This window comes from Gekko japonicus, unplaced genomic scaffold (assembly GCF_001447785.1).
Source record: "Gekko japonicus isolate JY-2015 unplaced genomic scaffold, Gekko_japonicus_V1.1 scaffold1073, whole genome shotgun sequence".
Classification (NCBI taxonomy): Eukaryota; Metazoa; Chordata; class Lepidosauria; order Squamata; family Gekkonidae; genus Gekko; species Gekko japonicus.
In genome coordinates this window covers 344799-365905 of record NW_015177043.1, presented here as the reverse complement: position 1 = coordinate 365905, position 21107 = coordinate 344799, and the positions used below count along the sequence as shown (strand labels likewise).

Sequence of the window (21107 nt, the reverse complement as noted above, 5' to 3'; positions counted from 1 at the left end):
CCCCGCCCCACCCCGGCCCCTCAGCTGCAGAGGCTAAAGCAACTTTTCCAACGCAAGCCCAAGGAGGAGCCCATCCAAGAGGAACTCCAGGCCAACGGGGAGCTGGTCACCTCCACAGGGGGGCCCATCTATTACTACGAGGAGGAGGAGGAGGAGGAAGAGGAGGAGCCTGAGCCACCACCGGAACCAGAAAGACCCGTCAACGACAAACCTCACAAGTTCAAGGATCATTACTTCAAAAAGCCCAAGTTTTGCGATGTCTGCGCCCGCATGATTGTCCGTGAGTCCTAACTGCGAGAAGTACAGAGGGGGGTTGGAAGTGTACTGGGAGGGCTGTTGAAGAATTGGTTCCAGTCTCGGCAGGGCAAGAAGGGGTCCGACTGGAGTGGCTTCTGTCATCACAGTACCTCCGTGCTGGAGGGAGTTTGAACTGCCTCTTGAGAAGGTGGTTACCTGGGGTAGTAAGGCGAGAGCGCTTTCCGAGGAATAATTGGAAGGATTTCGGGGGGTGTTAGGGGGACTCACCTCAGAAAGGAACAGAATAAGGGACAAAGGTAGAGAGAGGAAAAACGTGTTGCCTGTGATCAGTGGGGAGCAGTGTGTTGAGTGGGGATGCTGGCTCCACCCATCTGTTTGGGTAGGGGATGGGGGGTAGGGTTGTCAGATCCAGGTTGGGAAACTTCTGGAGATTTGGGGATGGAGCCTCAGTGCAGACAAGGGCTTCAGTGGGGTACAAAGACATAGAGTCCGCCCTACAAAGCCTCCGTTTTCTCCAGGGGAACTGATCTCTGCAGTCTGGAGATGAGCTGTCATCCTGGGGGATCCCCAGGTCCCACCTGGAGGCTGGCATCCCTGAGGTGCTAAAGCACGGTGCCAAAATTAAAGTTTGGCCCTGCTCAGCTGGTTGTGGGGATTGGGACCTCATTTGCAATTCAAATTTTACTTCCTATCCTCTGTGTTTGTATATGTTTGGGACAGACCTGCATTTAAGGATGTGCGTGGTCTTTTGTTCCTTATAGAGAGGCCACTAGAACGAGACAAAGTTGTTGAGTGTGGGGGGAAGCATTGTGTCAACCCACCTTTCCCTGAACTAGTGGCTTTTTTTCTATTGTAGTCAACAACAAGTATGGCCTAAGATGTAAGAACTGCAAAACCCACATCCATCATCTGTGCCAGGGCTATGTGGAATTTCAGCGCTGCTTTGGCAAGATTGTAAGTATTCCTGCTCCACCTGAAAGATGTTTCTGCCTACTATATACTTTCATATCCGGGAAATGCCCAGGCTTGACTACTACAATGTGTTGGGGGGGGGAGGGCAGGGGCTGCCCTTGGAGACTGTTCAAAAACTTCATATCCTTCAAAATTTCAGTTATGTAACTGGGACTGGGGGTAGAGAATGTTGCAGGCATTTCCTTTGTTAGAAGTATTGAAACTGTTAATTTTATTCTGGAACCATCAATATCTTAATTATCATATAGGATTCAATTTTTTTCCAGTGGTTATCTATGAGAACAAACTGGAGTGAATTTATATTTATATTATAGAAGAACAGCATACAGAGATAAGTTATATGTTGCAATGCATAAGAAAATTGGGCGTCATCAACATTTCACTGGGTTCTAGATTGGTGTTCCCTGATTCCATACCATTTGGAAAAAATGCTGTAACTCAGGAGATATACATAATGATGCATCCATCCTATTAGTTTATCCCAAGCTTAATGAACATTTTAAAAGAATCTGAACTCCAGGATCTGGAAAGCAAAAGAATGCTTTGCACAAACCTGTCCATAGAATCCATAGTACTGAATGGAGCTGAACCCTTGTCTAGATCTGAAGGAAGATAGGGAAATGGCTAAGAAGCTAAATGCCTTTTTTGCCTCTGTCTTCACTGTGGAAGATGAGAAGTGCTTGCCCACTCCAGAACCGCTGATTTCAGGAGGGGTGTTGAAAGACCTGAGTCAGATTGAGGTGACGAGAGAGGAGGTCTTAAAACTGATAGACAACTTAAAAACTGATAAATCACCAGGCCCAGATGGCGTACATCCGAGAGTTCTGAAAGAACTCAAATGTGAACTTCTGGATCTCCTGACAAAAATATGTAATCTTTCCTCAAAATCTGCCTCCATTCCTGAGGACTGGAAGGTAGCTAATGTCACTCCCATCTTTAAAAAGGGTTCCAGAGGAGATCCGGGAAATTACAGGCCAGTCAGTCTGACATCGATACCAGGTAAATTGGTGGAAACCATAATTAAGGAAAGAATTAGTAGGCACATAGATGAACAAAACCTATTGAGGCAGACTCAGCATGGGTTCTGTAAGGGCAGATCTTGTCTCACTAACCTGTTAGTGTTCTTTGAGGGGGTGAACAAACATGCGGACAAGGGGGATCCAATAGATATTGTTTACCTTGACTTCCAGAAAGCTTTTGATAAAGTTCCTCATCAAAGGCTCCTAAGTAAGCTCAAAAATCATGGGGTAAAAGGACAAGTCCTTTTATGGATCAAAAACTGGCTAGTTCATAGAAAACAGAGAGTGAGTGTAGGTGGGCAATTTTCTCAGTGGAGGGTGGTAAGCAGTGGGGTACCGCAGGGATCAGTACTTGGTCCACTGCTTTTTAACTTGTTCATAAATGATTTGGAGATGGGAGTAAGCAGTGAAGTGGCTAAATTTGCAGATGATACAAAGTTGTTCAGGGTGGTGAAAACCAGTGAGGATTGTGAGGCACTCCAAAGGGATCTGTCAAGGATGGGCAAGTGGGCGTCAACATGGCAAATGGGGTTCAATGTGACCAAGTGCAAGGTGATGCACATTGGAGCCAAAAATCCTAAATATAAATACACATTGATGGGGTCTGAACTGGCAGAGACTGAGCAAGAGAGAGATCTTGGAGTTGTAGTGGATAACTCACTGAAAATGTCGAGACAGTGTGTGACTGCAATAAAGAAGGCCAATGCTATGCTGGGGATTATTAGGAAGGGTATTGAAAACAGATCAGCCAATATAATAATGCCCCTATATAAATCAATGGTAAGACCTCATTTGGAATACTGTGTGCAGTTCTGGGCACCACACCTTAAAAAGGATATTATAGCTTTGGAAAAAGTGCAGAAAAGGGCAACTCGAATGATAAAAGGGTTGGAACACTTTCCCTATGAGGAAAGGTTAAAGCGCTTAGGGCTCTTTAGCTTGGAGAAAAGACGACTGAGGGGTGACATGATCGAGGTTTATAAGATTATGCATGGGAAAGAAGGAAGTGGTGGTGGCTACAAGCATGGACGGCTTCAAAAGGGAATTAGATAAGCATATTGAGCAGAGGTCCATCAGTGGCTATTAGCCACAAGGTATAGATAGGGGCTCTGGGGCAAGTGATGCTCTGTCATCTTGGTGCTTGGGGAGGTCAACAGTGGGAGGGCTTCTAATGTCCTGGCCCCACTGGTGGACCTCCTGATGGCACTGGTATTTCTGGCCACTGTGTGACACAGGGTGTTGGACTGGATGAGCCTTTGGCCTGATCCAACATTGGCGTCTCTTATGTTCTTACGTTAGATCTAAAGAACTATTGGTGTTTTGCCCTATGTCAAAAGAACGATCATGTCCCAAGAAAATGTGCAACCTATATATCACTCACCTGGTGTAAGCATTGCAATATGAGCATCCCAAATGTGTCTGTTTCTCTGCATATACACTCAGGTGCAAAAATATTAACCTACATAGGGGTTGCATCCCAATCCCCAGTGTGGAAGTTCTTTTTACGTAGGATAAAGTAACACATAGTGGCCCTACATTTGTTTGTAGCTCTTAAAAGATGTGCATCTGAATCCATTCTTTCTTGTGGATCCAGTTGTGCCAAGTAGCATTGCCTCAGTTCCCCAGCTGCATGGTGGCAGCTCTTTCCGGAGGGGTGTGGTGAATATGGCAAAACTTACACCACATTTTTTGCAGATTGTTAAGTGCTATTTGGAAAGATAATTCATTTTCAAATGTCAGTGTATGAGATATATATATCAAATTGAAGAACTGAGGCTGTTAGTCATTTGTTTAGGAAAGTGTAACACATGAACACATGAAGCTGCCTTATATTGAATCAGTCTAGTGGCCCATCAAAGGCAGTATTGTCTACTCAGGCTGGCAGCAGCTCTCTAAGATCTCAGGCAGAGGTCTTTCACATCATCTACTGCTAGATCCTTTTAACTGGAGATGCCAGGGATTGAACCTGGGACCTTCTGCGTGCCGAGCAGAGGCCCTGCCACTGAGCCACAGCCCCTCTCCAGTGTATGTCCTGTCCTCATTTTGTAGAGGGATGTGTTCTGCTGTCTCCTCTGAACTCTTGCTTGTCTTTGTCTTGCAGCCTCCAGGTTTCCGTCGTGCTTACAGCTCTCCATTGTATAGTGCCCAGCAACAAGGTGAGTAAACCGTCACACCTTTGACCCACCTGTGTTCTCTTTCACATGAGCACACGAAAGTGGCCTGGATCCGACCTACCTGAGGGACCGCCTTTCCCCGTATATACCCCCGAGAGCGCTTCGGTCGGGGACCCAGAGCCGGTTAGTGGTCCCGGGTCCCCGAGAAGTAAAGTTTGCTGCTACTAGGGCGAGATCCTTTTCAGTGGTGGCCCCTACCTGGTGGAATGAGCTCCCGGAGGAGATCAGGGCCCTGCGGGACCTTATGCAGTTCCGCAGGGCCTGTAAAACGGAGCTCTTCCACCAGGCCTTTATGTAGGGGCCGCCACTACTATCATTGCCACCATTACCACCAACGGTGGCAACACCATCAGGATCAGAAATCATTGCCACCATTATCATCAACGGTGGCAACATTATTAAGATCAGAAATCGTCCGGGTAGCCTAACAGTAAGGAGAACCGCGCTGCAATGAGACCAACGGGCTGGTTTGAACCACCTACCTCATAGTGGCGCCAAATGGGACCGATGGACGACACTATTATAACAACTGAAACCATCTTGACAAGCAAGCACTTTATTGTAGTTAGTGATGTTGAAGTATTTTATTGCTATTTATCGTTATGTCATTATTGTTATATTTATGATTTTATTGTTTTACTGGTTTTATGCTGGGCTTATGCCCCTTGTAAGCCGCCCTGAGCCCGCGTGCGGGGAGGGCGGGGTAAAAATGCTTAAAATAAATAAATAAATAAATAAATAAGTGCCATTTACCAAGTCAGACCCTTTTTGGTCTATCAGTGTCACTATTATCTACTCTGGCTGGCAGCAGCTCTTTAGGGTCTCAAGCAGATGTTTCCCCCATCACCTACTACCTGATCCTTTGCTCTGGACATGGCAGGGATTGAACCTGGGACCTTCTGCATGCAAAGCAGAGATTCAACCACTGAGCCACAGCACCTCCTCTTGCCATATACCGCAACCTAACTTGCTGGCTTCCCTCTGCAGCCAACCGAGGCGATCCTGTGTTTGAGACGCTGCGAACGGGTGTTGTCATGGCAAATAAGGAGCGCAAGAAAGGACAGGAGGAGAAGAAGAATGTAAGTGACTTGGATTTGGGGAGTGCAGCGTGGATGAATGATATGTCTTCTCGTAACCACAGGGCCAGGCCCTCCAGGGTGAAGGGAGCATGTTCTAAGGGGCTAATGTGACAAAGCATTTAGGAATGTCACCACCCACCTAGACTCTCTGTGCCTTTCAATATGCACCCCTCAGCTTCAAAGCTTACCACAGCATATCAAAAGTATAACACAATAAAAACAGTTCCAGTAAAAATAAACACAAAACCATATTTTAAAAGAATTAATAAAAGGTTGAAATTTAGAAGAGGATGTAAAAAAACCCTCTAAAAGAGCGAGCAGTCTAGGTGAAACAAGTTTTTGTTTTAACTGCCTTTCTAAAAGGTGCCAAAGAGGGCGCCCAATCGATAAAGGGCAGGGCATTTCTATAATGTTGGTGCTACCAATAAAAAGGCCCTGTTGAAAGGGTGGTGCATGAAGCAAGGCCTTACCAGATTATCCAGATAGGTTGATAGTTATTACCTCCCCTGTAGGAAGGGCTGTATCTGTCACTGTGCCAGCACATCCTGTTACTTGATGCCTCTTTCAGGTCAGAATGAAGTCACATTAAATGCATGAAGGTTGTGAAAACGGTAACTATTCAGTGTAATTCCATCCCCATAATATCTGCTTACCTGTGTTCTGATCTCACAGCGTTGTGCAAGTTCCATGTTGGATGCTGTTGCATTAGAGTGGGGGAATGCAAAATGCTGTGATGTCATGACATGGTATGTTGCCCTAGAAGTGCATAGAGAGAACTTTGTCTCCATCTTCCATGGAGGGGGGACTCAGTGCCAGGACTGTATATTGTTTATAGCTCAATTCAGGTGACTAAGGATGCTTTCTTACAATCGTAGAGAAAGCATGCGCCACTCCCACAGACTCATCTCTCCTTTCTTACTTTGTAGCCATTGGCTGCCATGATGGAGGAGGAAACGGAGCCGCCTAAGATCGAGGGCGGCAAACAAGAAGAAGGTAAGTGCCCTAGTGAACCTCTTCCAGAAAGGTTCTGCGTTTCACACGTTTGCTAGATTGCTGATCTGATGCTGAACTCACACTGGCAACTTGTAAATGCAGTTGGTGAACACAGCAGAGAGCAGTAAGAGCACAACCGCAGTGCTCCAAACCTTTCATCCGTTACACTGATGGAATGATGCCCAATGGCAACAATGCATATGCAATGGCTTTAAAACCAGGGGAAATATTTGCAATTAATTTCAGACTACCTGCCTTAAAGTAAAGCAAGGAGTGGGAAGAAAATGTGACACTAGGTTTGTCATTTGACATCCTGAGAATCACAGATTTGATTTTTTTTTAACGGCAAGTTTCTAGCCTTTCGAAGAAGACTTGAGGGAGTTGGGAAAGTATTTAGTGCCTATCAGTGCTAGACTAATGAAGAGTGAGTAACGTGTAATGAAGTATCTGATGCTAGGAAAGGACTTAGCAGGAAAGGACTTTCCAAAGGATACAGGACTTCGCTGCCTGTCACATCCCTTGTCTTGTGACCGGCAGGAGAATAAATTCTACACAGAAAGGAAATATATGCAAATTGGCATTGGTGCTGGTTGAAGTATTTGGCTATCTTTGGTGCATAATTTGGATTTCTTGGCTGCAGAGTTTTTAATGTTTTTGGTGCAGCATACAGAGGACCTTTGACATTGAATACCCGATATGGCAGATATGATGTTGAACCGCTGGCAGATGTGAAACAGCTTGTTAAGCAGGTGTCCAGCTTCATGGGAGTAATTGGCAAGATCATGAGCTTTTCCACATTCTCATTTTCCTTGCTTGTGTGTTCCTGTTGCTTTGGGGATATTCTTCTGTTCTGCATGTGTTTTGCTCATTCTTGATTCAATATTACTTCTCTTTACGTCTAACATATTTCCCTGCAGAGTTAAACTGCAGGTTTTTATGCTGGACATGAAGCGACGTAATATCGAATCGACCACTAGAGGGAGCAAAACCCATGCAGAACAGACCCCCTACCCCAGAGCAACAGGAACACACAGCGAGGAAAATGGGAATGCAGAAAAGACCCCCCAGCTCTTTCTGATGATTATATCAGGAGATGGAATCCCAACATCAGTACTGAGTATAATGGCAGCAATTTTAGCAAGCAGTTTAAGGGCAGCATTCTTTGAAATAATTTTGGAATTTTTAAACCATATTTTTCTTCGTATAACTACAAGGGTGAGCTAAATCCTCTTTGTATATGTAGGTCTGCCTGGAGCAGTTTATGGGTCGCAAAAATCAGACTGCCATTGTTAGTCGTAGGAACTTGTGACTCTTGAACCTGGTATTGAGCAGCTATACAAATAGGTGCTAGTTTCCAGAATGTTTATTTGTATTTCCTAAAAGGAGGAAGGCAATTCCAAGAGGAAGAGGGATTTTACCATGTGGGGGGCTGCATGGAAAATTTGTTGGTGGCGATGTCTCCATGGGGCCAAGGAATAGTGCATGCTGTAGGATGTCCTTTCTCCACTAGTCCAGGAGGGTATTCACTGTCACCTATCAGTGTTAGACAAAAGATCTAAAAAAGTGTGTGCGCACACAAAAGCTTATACCTTGAATTAAACTTTGTTGGTCTGAAAGGTGCCACTGGACTCAAACTTTGTTCAGATAGGAATGTGAACGCCCATGCCCCAGAGCGATGACATCCCACAGAACAAACATGGGATTTAGTACTGGGCATAGAAGAGAGGCTTGGGACTGTATAGGGCTATGCATGGTGAGTCTTAGGAAAATCAGAAGCTGCCTCATACCAGTTCAGGCCACTGGTCTGTGTAGCTCTGCACTGTCTTCTTTGGCAGGCTGAGGTTCTCCAGGTCTTGGGTAGAGAGGGCTCTTTCCTAATACCTGTTACCTGCGAGTGATTAACACATGGAATTTACTGCCACAGGAGGTGGTGGCAGCTACAAGCATGGATGGCTTCAAGAGGGAATTCGATAAACATATGGAGCAGAGGTCCATCACTTGCTATGAGCCACAAGGTCTAGATAGGAACTTGGTCTGGGGCCACTGATGCTCTGTATTCTTGGTGCTGGGGGGGGGCACTGCTGGACCTCCTGATGGCACCTGGTATTTTTGGCCACCGTGTGACAGAGAGTGTTGGACTAGATGGGCCATTGGCCTGATCCAACATTGGCTTCACTTATGTTCTTATGTTCTTATGAGTGTTTCAACTAGAGGTGTCTGGAACTGATCATGGGGTGTCGTCTGCATGCAAAGCAGCATTGTTGTGGAGTGGAATTTATTTTTTCTGAAATTCAAGAGTGCTTTCACACAGGCCAAATAACAGTTTCAAGCCACTTCAGCGCCCGTTTGCAAGTGAATTTGTCATTTCACACAGTAAAATCCAGTTGCAGCGTGCATTGAAAGGGGATTGAAAGTGCATTATTTAGATGCTTTCTGCGCAAATGGCTCTCCCCGCTCCTGCATTTGTATTCTTCTGCCGTTTTCGCTCATTTCCGCAGAGGTCTTTGTAGTCCCAGGAACAAAAATGCAGTTTGTCCCCTCTTGTGGCACAGCAAGGGAATTCCCAGAAACAGGGAAGTCTGATGCTGAGCTGCAAGAGAGGACAAACTGCGTTTTTGCACCTCGGACTGCAAAAACATCTGCAGAAACAAGCGAAAGAGGTGGAGGAATACAAATGCAGGAGCAGAGAGAGCCATTCCTGCCAAAAACGTCTTAGTGTGTGTGAAAGCAACAATCTTTTAGATATAGCGATTTACTCCTCTCATTCTTTTTTTCTCTTTCAAAAGAGGAATTTCTTGTTGCTTTTTCATTGCCATTTTCTGTTACACCACAGGGTGGTGTTTTAGATGCCGTTTTATAAATACAACTCTTGCAGGGCAGTGCTCTAGCAGGAGGACAGAAAGGTTTGGGAAGACAGTGCCTGCCCTTGAGCATCTACAGAGTGCAATTTTGGAATTTCACAAAAACATCCCTTTCCTGCCTCTTCCTTTCTTCAGATCAAATTGGAATTCATTTGAAACAGACTCCAAATTCCTAAGAAGAGGGAAAGAAATGAATTGTTTGGGTTTCAGGGAGAAAGTGGGTTGAGCCAGTTTGGTGTGGTGGTTAAGTGTGTGGACTCTAATCTGGGAGAACTGAGTTTGATTCCCCACTCCTCCACTTGCACCTGCTGGATGACCTTGGGCAAGCCGTAGTTTTGTCAGAGCTGTTCTTGAAAAAGAGCAGTTTCTGTCAGAGCTCTCTCAGCCCCACCCACCTCACAGGGTGTCTGTTGTGGGGAGGGAAAGGGAAAGGAGTTTGTAAGCTGCTCTGAGACTCCTTTGGGTAGTGAAGGGCGGGGTATAAATCCAATCTCTTCTTCTTCTCTTCTTGAGATAATTTCTCTTTAACAGCACTAATGCAAAGCATTAGCTCCGCTGTTCAGCTACAGCGGTCTTTGGTAAGGATGAGAAAGCAGGCTTTTCAGTGGTCAGCACTTTGGTTATCAGTGATGGGCATACTGCTAATTGGCAAAATAATGAAACAAGTGTAGCTTTGCTCTGTTTGCATACTTTAGACAAATGATTGCTATTTATTATTGCTAAAATTGTTAGGCGCTGTAAAAACCCCCCCACAAAACATAGAACACATCTTTCTTCCAGGAGTACAGCCTCAAGGCAAAATTCATTCTTTTTCTTGTGCATAAATTCCAAGTTGCTATATATTTTTTAGCATGGAGATTACCTTATGCAGGACCTTATTCTTGTGGTTTAAAAGCCTCACAAAGATTTCTAAAGGGCTGTTTTGGGGGGTATATTGCACAGGTAAAGTAGGAAGACAATGTGTATGAAACTTAATCTCCAGAATATTTTTCTACACATCTATGTGTCAGATGCTGACAACTTGGAAATGAATGTGAGTGACAGTCGAGTTTACCAGAATCAACCAGTTTTGTTTTAGATGCAAGTCAAGCTCCTTGGTGGATGGACTTGGTGGTTTGTCCAAAATCTGCATCAGACACCATATCAAGCAGTTTTGTGCTCATACAGCAGCCACTTCTACCTGCTTCCAGTTTGGTGTAGTGGTTAGGAGTGTGGACTCTAATCTGGGAGAACTAGGTTTGATTCCCTACTCCTTCACATGCAGCTGCTGGTGTGACCTTGGGTCAGTCACAAGCTCTCTCAGAGCTGTTCTCTCAAGGGCAGTTCTCGAAAGAGCTCTCTCAGCCCCACCTACCTCACAGGGTGTCTGTTGTGGGGAGGGGAAGGGAAAGGAGATTGTAAACTGCTCTGAGACTTCTTCGGGTAGTGAAGGGCGGGGTATAAATCTCTTCTTCTCCTTCCTATGCTGTGGGAACATAAGAACATAAGAGACGCCAATGTTGGATCAGGCCAAAGGCCCATCCAGTCCAACACTCTGTGTCACACAGTGGCCAGAAATACCAGGTGCCATCAGGAGGTCCACCAGTGGGGCCAGGACACTGGAAGCCCTCCACTGTTGCTCCCCCCAGCACCAAGAATACAGAGCATCACTTGCCCCAGAGTCCCTATCTATACCTTGTGGCTAATAGCCACTGATGGACCTCTGCTCCATATGCTTATCTAATTCCCATTTGAAGCTGGATCATGAGCGCACGAAGGCAGCTAATCAAAGCAGCTGTTTATCATGATTCCGGATGAATGTTATGGGGCTGCCTAGGGAAGAGAGACCTCTCCTCCCTCAAGTAACTACACCACCCACGAAGTTGTGCGAGGATGCAAATGCGTGAATAATTCCCAATCTGAATCGCCTGCCCCTTTCCTGTTAGCAAACACCCAGTCTCGATGAGCCAAGAATACAGTGAAAAATGCCAGCCATAATGGAACCCTTCTTTCCAAGTCAACAAAGTTAAAACAACAATAACTTGGTAGGCACAGAGGGAGGGTCTCCAAAACAAACTGCATTTCCCATAAGGGCAGTGCGAGAAGGTGCATCTAGAAACTGATCCACCCGCCTTTGCTATTAAGGCTGAGGTAGAAACGAGGGACATCTTGCCATTTCAAGTCACAAACTGTGAAGTGTTTAATGTGTTGTGCACTTAAAGGATGTGACAAACAGCAGATTGGGAGACAGCAGCGGATGTGGGAAGCTGTGGGTAAATGATATGTTGATCACACATGCAGTCGTCCTTTTCTGCACAATTGAACATGCCTGAGTTGTTCAAACATGGACAAACCAACCATTCTTCTGAGTACAGTCCTCTTTCCCCCCCCCCATTTCCAGGAAATCCAGAAGGAGAAAAGAAAGCTGAGAAGAACGCCCCAGACGATAAGGTGCCTGCCTGCCCTTCCTCGGGAGTGTGTGGGAAAGAAGCAAGAACACTGTAGTGTACCCTTTTCTAAGAGAGACGCTGGTGCTCAAGCTGGCTGGGACTTGCATGCGTTGACCGCCAGGCCCTGCACCTTAATCCCAGATGCGTTTATGAGCTAGTTGGAGTCAGTATAGGGCAGTGGTGGCGAACCTATGGCACGGGTGCCAGAGGTGGCACTCAGAGCCCTCTCTGTGGCCACGCCTGCCATCGCCCCAGCCAGGCCCAGGCCATCATTAAAGTGTTGAATTCTCTGCCAAATAATTTTAAGTAAAGGAAAGCATTTGGGATCGCTTTCCTTACTTTGTTTGGATCATCTTAAGTTAATGTATGAGTGGTTTTTTCTAAAGTAAAACCTCAGTATTCAGGTTAAATTGCCGTGTTGGCACTTTGCGATAAATAAGTGGGTTTTGGGTCGCAGTTTGGGCACTCGGTCTCTAAAAGGTTCGCCATCACTGGCATAGGGGAAAAGCAGGCTTCATGTGGAGGAGCGGGGAATCAAGCCCAGCTCTTCCAGATTACAGTCCACCTCTCTTACCTGCGACACCACACTGGCTGGTGTAGAAACTACTCTGGAACAACCCTGTATTTATGTTGTGGATTTTCAGCAATATCTGCAGTTTTACCCTGGTCACTCTACAGCAGTGCATGAATGTAATAATGAAGTGGTGCATGAAGCTCATGCCCTTCCTTACCTAGTTCATTATATGATGCCAGCATTTTTCTGAAAACCAGCATTGTTAGGAAAAAGTATCTTGACAGGGTTGCCATTTTGGTAAGGGAAGAAATGTAGGGAAGAGAGGACAAATAAGTTGGGCCTCTCCATCACTGTGCTAGGGCCAAAACTTCAGAGCTGGAGTGGGGACCAATACCAAAGAGGGACCAATACAGATATCTTGCAGCTGGCCCCGCCATGCCAGCCATCTTTTCATATTAGGACAGGGTTGCTAGGTCCCTTCGTCGCGCTGGCAGGGGATTTAGGAGGCATTCCAGGGGTGGGCAGGGACAAGGTGGCACGTCGGCGATCTTGGGGGCAACACTCTGCTTTTTGGGCAAAACTCTATGGTAAAAATGGCCTCAAACCATAGAGTTTTGCCCCAAAAGCAGAGCATCACCCCCCCCCCAATGTCACCAATGTGTTGACGTCGCTTCTGGGTGACATCAGCACGTTGTGCGTGGCGTCACTGTTTGGGGGATGGGGGGAATTTCCAGCTGGCTGGTGGTGGGCAGGTGCCCACAAAAGCAGGGGATCCCCCACCCCCACCTGGGGAATGGTATCCCTATATTAGGGTTACCAGCTCTGGGTTGGGAAATACTTAGAGATTTTGGGGGTGGAGCCCAGGGAGGGCGGGGTTTGGGGAAGGGAGGGACCTCAGCAGAGTATAATGCCACAGAGTCCACCCTCCTAAGCCGCCATTTTCTCAAGGGGAACTGATCTTGGTCTTCTGGAGATCAACTGTAAAAGCGGAAGATCTTCAGGTTCCAGCTGGAGGCTAGCGACCATATTTTATACGCAGCAGTTCTCCTGGGGAATTGCGGCATTTTCTCCACAACTTCGCAAGAGTTGCCTCATACATTTTTATCTTGCTTTTCCTTCAGGGTGCTCAAGGCAGCACACCACACTGTCCCCTCCTCCATTTTGTATCCTCAGAATGACCATGTGAGGTGGTTAGGCTGGGAGATGGTGATTGACCCAAAATTATCCAGGGAGTTGTGTAGTAAGGCAGAGGTTTGAAACAGGGTCTCTCCAGGCCTGGTCCCCCCCCACAAACCATACTAGCCCTTAGGGGCATACGTAGGGTTGCCAAGTCGTTTTCTTGCCGCAGTGGGGGACTCCCGGCTGGCGGCTGGAGTGCGCGCGCGCCGCACGCACGTCACCCGGAAGTGACGTGACAATGCCAGGCACGCTGGGGCGGGGCAACGACCATCCGAGGGAAAACCATAGAGTTTTCCCTCGGATGACCGTGGCCCCACCCCCAGCGTGCCCGGCGTGGTCACGTCACTTCTGGGTGACGTGCATGGTGGGTGGGGTTCCCCCTGGGGCTCGATCCGCCGGCGGCGGGGAACGGGCCTCTGGGGCAGGGGTTTCCCCACCCCCCGGGGGGACTTGGCAAGCCTAGGCATACGGCAAAAGGCATGATCCGTCCCTCACGTTGAGTCCATAAATTAGCACTGCTTGCTTGTGTAGGTCTGTGACAGAGGGGACATTTAAAGCAGCCAATGTAGTGTGGTGGTTTGTGACAGAGTTTGCCAAATCCAGGTCCAGAAATTCCTGGAGATTTGAGAGCGGAGCCGGGGAGGGTGGGCTTTAGAGTGGTGAGAGACATCAGTAGGGTATAATACAGTCCACCTTCCAAAACAGCCACTTCCTCCAGGATAAGCGGAATACATGTTTTAAATAATAAATAAATAAGGTATTTCTGTCGTCTGGAGCAATGTTCCCTCTAAGCTGTGGAGTCTTGTGAGCAAAAATTCTATCTTGTGAGCTACTGGCATTTAAGTTGTGAGTGAACAATTTGGCTACTGCATAAATTAGTTTGCTCTGAAGCCATCCTTCCTGAGCTAAGACAAAAACATGTGAGCTGGAGGCTAAAAAACTGTGAGCTAGCTCACACTAACTCAGCTTAGAGGGAACACTGGTCTGGAGATAAATGTAATTCCAGGGGATCTCCAGCCCCCACCAGCGGCTGGCTGTAATGTATTCAATAGCTGCCATTGAATGCATGATGTATGTGAAACATCTAATTGACTTGCCATGTTGAGCTTCGTCCTGGGCTAGGATCCAAATCCATCCAATCGCATTGGTAGCCCAGGAAGCACCTAGCCAATCACCTTACAGCAAGCTCCCTGAGCGGGAACGTCCGTGATTGGTCCTTATATGAACAACCGTATTGGTTGGTATTTGTACAGTGGGTGTGGCTACAGCCGAAAGAGTTTAAAAGCAGGACAACTGCAATATAAAACCTGAGCTGTTCTGGCTATCAGATGTTGATCTGTGTTGGAGTTGTGTTCGAGTTGAAGAATAAAGCTGTGTTCTTGCTGAATCACTCTCCGACTTCTTTGTTAAGCGAGCGACTTAACACTGGCAACTCTAGTCAGACTAGGGAACAGAGTCCAAATTCCTCTGCTGCCATGAAGCTCACTGGGTGACTGTAGGCCGCTCTCTCTCTTTCAGCATAAACCGCCTCAAAGGGTTTGTTATATGAGGCTACAATGCAGGAGAGGGAGAACAATATATGTTGCCTTGGAGGAATGGCGGGATAAAAATGAAGCAGATCGTGCAAGACATAAATATCTGCCGTGAGGTAGTTGTTTCTTTGCACCACCCTCAAGTTTAAGAAGCGAAAGTACTGGGGGGGGGTGCCTTTGGGGAGTGTTTGCAAGGGAACCCCTGATCTGGGCTTCTGTTAGGAGCTCCATTGCCCAGCCATAAAGTGTGTTTTTATTCTCTTGGACAGAATAAGAAACAGCAGTCTGGATTTCCGCAGTCCCACTATTTCATTGCACTTTATCGTTTCAAAGCCTTGGAGAAGGATGACCTGGATTTCCAGTGAGTGCTAAGGAGAAGGGGGGGCGGATATTTGTCACTTTCCCACCCAAGCAGAATGTACCAGGCTCAGGTGGTCTTGAGATCTCTGTCTGGCAGGGGAGGGGGCTTTATCAGCATGGGAGTGACTGGGCTGAGTCTCTGCTTGGCTAAGCTGTCGGCAACTGAATTGAACCCTGTCACCCGAGGGCCATTCTGCATATTGCTGTGTTTGATACTGAGGTTAAGGTCAGCACTGGGGGAAGTGTCGTGGGAAGGCAGCGTGGTATGCCAAGTTTCTATTCTGGTTTCGAGACCAGAGTGGATCAAGTCTATTTGGCATATGAGTGGCCAGCACACAAGTCCAAGGAAGTAACTCATAGAAAAACTGATTTTATTCTACTGCAGAAAGGTCCAGCGGTTAGAACTCACGTTCTGTCAGCAGGCTGCAGGATACAGTTCATCTTGCATGAGGACAGAGTCTATTTTCTCAGATCTTGTGGTGGAAAGATATTGCTTTCATGCATCTCCTTGCCGATAAAGAGATCAGAACAAAGACATCGGAAGAGGGCAATAAACCCTGTTTTCGCAGGTTTCTAAACTTGAGCCAATAGAGCGAGCTGATGTGACCTTCAAATGTACCTAAACTACATCTCCCAGTATGCAAAGGATTTTAAAGATACTGAACTATTTACCAATAGATTTGCCAATAGATATTTACCAAGACAGATGACTGTCTTACTAAAATGTGCTAGGGGCAGCACAGTTTCCTTCTTCCCAACGGCTGAGTGGAAATCTGTACTTAGAGGCCTTTTTGAGGCAGCAAAGGGAAGCAAAGTCTCGCCTCAAACATAGTTTCCCACCACAAATAGTTCTTCTGCTAGGCTGGAAGATTCTGATGTGAGAGTGTTTTCAAACAAGTGCTCCCACTTGTTCTACGCAGTAGAGAGTTGACCCAGGGACTTAAATTTGGCATTTAGTTATGCCGGCCACATGACCACGGAGAAGTCTTTGGACAGCGCTGGCTCTTTGGCTTGGAAACGGAGATGAGCACCGCCCCCTAGAGCTGGATCCAACTGGCTTTCGAGCAAGGGAAACCTTTACCTCAAAGAGCTCAGGCTGGTGTACACTAATCTTCCGCACCCAATTCTATCTTCATGCTGGCTCTCTGAAGTAGGTTTGTCTGAGAGTGACTTGATCCAAAGCTGCATAGTGGATTTCATGGTGGGTGGGGAGGATCTGAAGCATGTTCTGATGGCGGCTTTGAACTTATTGTGACATTGGGGGAGGAAAATGAATATGGCCGTTTCTAGGCAACGCTCAATGCTCTCCACATCCTTCCTTGTCTTTGTGAGCGACCGACAGTGCTTATGAGGGAGGTTGGTTAAGTAGTTGGTTAAGTACAGAGGACGAGGGAAATAATTTAGCAACCTGTCCCGGATACCAGAGTCTGAATGTGTATGGATGTCATGGCTTGCACAGCAGTAATCCGCCCCCACCTTGGATCTATTCTCTTTCAGCCCTGGGGACAAAATCGCTATTGTTGATGACTCTAATGAAGAATGGTGGCGGGTAAGGAGGAGGGGGAAGAGATGGGGGGGCAGTAAGGGGTGAGAGTTAAGGTAGCAAGCCTAAGACACCTGTGTAACAGCCCAGCTTTATCATTCTGGGGGAAAGCCCTTAAGCGGATAGTTTTTTCAAACTGTGTGTAGAATGTGTTCATTATTACTTCAGTTATCCTATGTTTCAGTTGATGGGTTTTAATCCTTTAATTGTCTGTTCGCTGTGTTCAGGAGCTTAGGCTAAATACGGGTAGAAATTCGTAATAAATAACGTCTGAGGTTTGCCTCGCTTCTGGCTTTAGAAGTAGGCCATTTGATTATGTTTTCTCTATTGACATATTTTTTATCCTGCTGTCCCTCCAGGGAGCTGAGGGCCAACACCTCTATTTTATCCTCACCGGTGAGGTAGGTTAGGCTGAGAGAGATTGTCCCAAGATGACCCAGTGAGATTCATGGCGGAACGGAATTCGAACCCAGGTCTCCCTAGACCAGTCGCTGCACTGATCTGATGAAATCAGGTCAAAGTCAAGCAGCATGGTTATGTAATTATGAATTTAACTTGTCCTGTGACTTCTTGTCTCGAGGGCCATTGATAGTACCTCCATCACACAGATTTCCTGGTGGTAGCCACACAAATAAAGGTGTAAGGGCAATAGTCACAAGGGGAACCAGTGTAGTGGCATAACGGTTAGAGCAGAAGTCCCCGACATTTTTGAGCCTCTGGGCACCTTTGGAATTTTGACACTACGTGGTGGGTACGGCCTCAAAATGGCTGCTGCAAGAGGCGGAGATAACCACCACAAAATGGCTGCCACAGCTTAACTTCAGTCACACAGTGAAAATCCTTGTGCTGTGTTGGCAGCTGCTGCTGAAGCAACTTTAAAAAAAATCTACATAGCCAATCAAATCTCCAGTAACCTGTCACAAGTTCTGCTGGGCAAAAGCACCGCCTGTCCCCACCCACTTTATAAAAACAGTAGCCAGGCACCAGAAAAGGTATTAGTAGACACCATGGTGCCCAAAAGCACCACATTGGGGACCCCTGAATTAGAGGTTCAGACTAGGATCTGGGAGACCAGGTTTGAATCCCCACTCTGCCGTGGAAGCTCACTGAGTGACCGTGGGCCACTCACAGACTCTCAGCCTAACCTCCCTTACAGGGTTGTTGTGAGGTTAAAAGGGAGAAGACAATGATGGAAGCCACTTTGGGTCTCATTTTAGGAGAAAAACGGGATGTAAATGAAGTAATTAAATAAAGGGGGTGGTGGGGCAGGCGGATTGACGTGAGGGTTTCTGGTTCTTTGAAAATACCTAGGTAGTGAAGGGCGGGGTAGTGAAGGGCGGGGTATAAATCCAATCTCTTCTCTTCTCTTCTCTTCTTCTCTTCTTCTATTTAAATCTTTAAGAATGAATTCCCCCGCAATCTCCAAGAATTGTTGCCATGTGTCAGGGCAGTAAAGCCTGCCTAAAACACACTGGCACTTGTAGAAGAGGCCTTTGTTAGAGACCGCGCACATACTAGGCACAAATGTGTAATGGAGATCCAACACCTGTTTTTTTTTTTTTAATGAAAAGCAGCCTTGGAGGAGGGGGATTTTGAACAGAGATATGGTGATGGGGAGGACATGCTTAATCCTTCCTTCCCTGTCCTTTCTCTACTGCAAATCACTCTTCCAAGGGACTCCCCTCCCTCCCCCGCTTGAGGTTCCAAATGCATCTTTCTGTGTTTTTTCCAGTTGGCATTTAATCCTCTCCCCAAACCAGACTTATTTCTAGTGAGGTTAAAAAAAGAGAGAGGGAATGGGATGAGTGGACCAGTTGTGAGGAAATCAGTTGATGAAGGGGTTAGGCATCTGTTTCTGTCTAATGATGCTCCTTGCCTCCTCCCTTGTCCCAGCGTTATCATTAGGAAGAAACCACAGGGTTTTGACCACCATTTTGTTGCATGCCACACAGTTCTACCCTTACACAATAACTGCTTGTTAACCTCTTTGCGGCAACACACTGAACTTTTCCGTAAAGAATTTAAAAGGACATTATTATAGTCACTACGTTTTCGACTTTTCTGCATTCTCATTTTCCTTGCTTGTGTGATGGTGCTTTGATTTTTCCCCCCTGTTCTGCACTTGTTTTGCTCCCTCTGGTGGTTGCTTCAATATTACATTGCTGTATGTCTGGCATAAAAACCTGCAGTTTAAGTCTGCAGGGAGATATGCCAAACATAAGGCAGTGGAATATTGAATCGACCACTAGAGGGAGCAAAACACATGCGGCTAAGAAAAAAACAACAACCCAAAGCTACAGGGATACACGAAAATGAGAATGTGGAAAAGCCTTTTAAGTCTTTCCTTTGCAAAATGTTACCTTTTATAAGAGTTCAGTTTTTTTACAATACTTTTTTCCCTGTAATGTTCCCCAATGTACAACAGACAAATCTGCTGTCCTAGGAATAGCTTTATAAGAAATCGAGCATCTCAGCTATTACTTGTTGAGACGAGGATGTTCTTGGGGAAAGGTTAACTGCAAGCTGCCAAGATTTGCTGTTCTGCAAAGAATAATCAGAACTGTAGCAGCCTGGTCCTGTTAGGGGGTTATGGGAGGGCTGTTGAATGGGGTGGGGGCGGAGGAAGTGTTGACATTTTTGTGACTTATCCATATATGTGATTTGCCTAGGGCAAGATTGGGGAGAAGATTGGCTTCTTTCCACCCAATTTCATCATACGTGTACGGGCAGGAGAACGAGTGCACAAGGTGATGCGGTCCTTCGTAGGCAACAGGGAGATTGGGCAGATCACGTTAAAAAAGGATCAGGTACGTCATTTGTACACACACTTGTCTGTGTATGCCTGTACACTTGGGCTAGGGTTGTCAGCCTGGCCCCCGCAAATAGAGGGGAGTTTTCAGGGAGCAGAACCTTAGAAAAACTAGATTCACATGCATCGCAACTTGGCTTGAAGTTGCAACGTTTTGCTGGAAGTGACGTCACAGTCATTCACAATTCTCTAGGAATCTCCCAAATCTGTATGGTAAGGATAACCGCTGGAATGATCACGTAACTTTGGACTACATGTTTTGTGTCGGGGATGGCAAGTCTGCTTTTTATAAACCTGTGAAAACCCTGCCACCTTGAAGAGAAGCTTCACCTCCCTCCCTCCCCGAAAAACCTCCCCAGGGGTCTTTTTTTTACCAGTGGTGGCCAATGTTCCCTCTAAGCTGTGGAGTCCTGTGAGCAAAAATTCTACTTTGTGAGCTACTGGCATTAAAGTTGTGAGCGAGCGATTTGGCTGCTGCATGAATTACTTTGCTCTGGAACCCTCCTTCCTGAGCTAAGACAAAAATGTGTGAGCCGGAGGCTAAAAAACTGTGAGCCAGCTCACACTAACTCAGCTTAGAGGGAACACTGGTGGTGGCAGTAGAGGGAAGTGCTGTCAAGTCACATCTGATTCATGGCAACCCTGTAGGGTTTTCAGGACAAGAGATGTTCCAGCCTCTGCATAGCAGCCCTGGACTTCCTTGGTGGTCTCCCATCTAAATACTAACCGGGGCCAGCCCCGCTTAGTTTCTGATATCTGACAAGATCAGGCTAGCTTGGGCTGTTCCATTCTTTCTGACTCATCAATCTATATATGTAATAGCCAAGGCGCCCCCTGCGTGCGGATATCTAAATCCACACATTGGGGACACCTGGGGGGCAGGGAGATTTTCCTGCACATTTGGGGCAATCCCAAGATGTGCAGAAAAATCTGAAAATTGAAAAAAATATAAGGGGGATACCTAAATCCCCCCAAAAGCATCTACGTCACATCTGGGTGACGTAGATGCGGGACGCGTGCGTGCACCGGGAGCTGCCCAGGAGTCCCCCGCCAAGGAGGTGAGTGCCATTTGGCAACCCTACTTACCACTAGGCACTGTAGCAGAGCCGTTGCTGCTTGCGGCAGTGTGCAGGGGAGAAGCTTTGGCGTGCCACAGCTGGGAGCCCTGGCCATTGCTTGGGGGGCGGGGAGCCTGGCCAGCCCAGTAGCTAGGAGCCGCGCAGGGCTTGTCGCCGCTGCTGCTGGCAGTGGCAGCGGTGAGGGGAACGGGAGGGAGGGAGAAGCCTTGGAGGGCCGGTGGCTAGAGCCATGGATATTGTTGCTGTCGGGGGGGGGGGAAGCCCGGTGGCTGGGAGCCGCACTGGGCTCACCGCCGTTGCTGCTGG

The 21107-nt window shown here is 46.9% G+C and overlaps 1 protein-coding gene across 2 annotated transcripts in view; it reads left to right on the top strand.

Moving 5' to 3' along the window:
• STAC3 (SH3 and cysteine rich domain 3) overlaps positions 1 to 21107 on the top strand; it is a 38411-nt gene that overhangs the window by 15060 nt on the left and 2244 nt on the right. Inside the window, exons 3-11 of one of the 2 annotated variants that reach the window (XM_015428078.1) lie at positions 58 to 280; positions 1115 to 1212; positions 4351 to 4405; positions 5411 to 5502; positions 6429 to 6495; positions 11737 to 11786; positions 15280 to 15371; positions 16868 to 16919; positions 19583 to 19720. In XM_015428078.1, coding sequence (XP_015283564.1) covers positions 58 to 280; positions 1115 to 1212; positions 4351 to 4405; positions 5411 to 5502; positions 6429 to 6495; positions 11737 to 11786; positions 15280 to 15371; positions 16868 to 16919; positions 19583 to 19720 — 867 coding nt within the window. Of the gene's footprint in view, positions 1 to 24; positions 281 to 1114; positions 1213 to 4350; positions 4406 to 5410; positions 5503 to 6428; positions 6496 to 11736; positions 11787 to 15279; positions 15372 to 16867; positions 16920 to 19582; positions 19721 to 21107 lie in introns of both variants that reach the window. The other variant, XM_015428077.1, reaches the window with a different exon arrangement.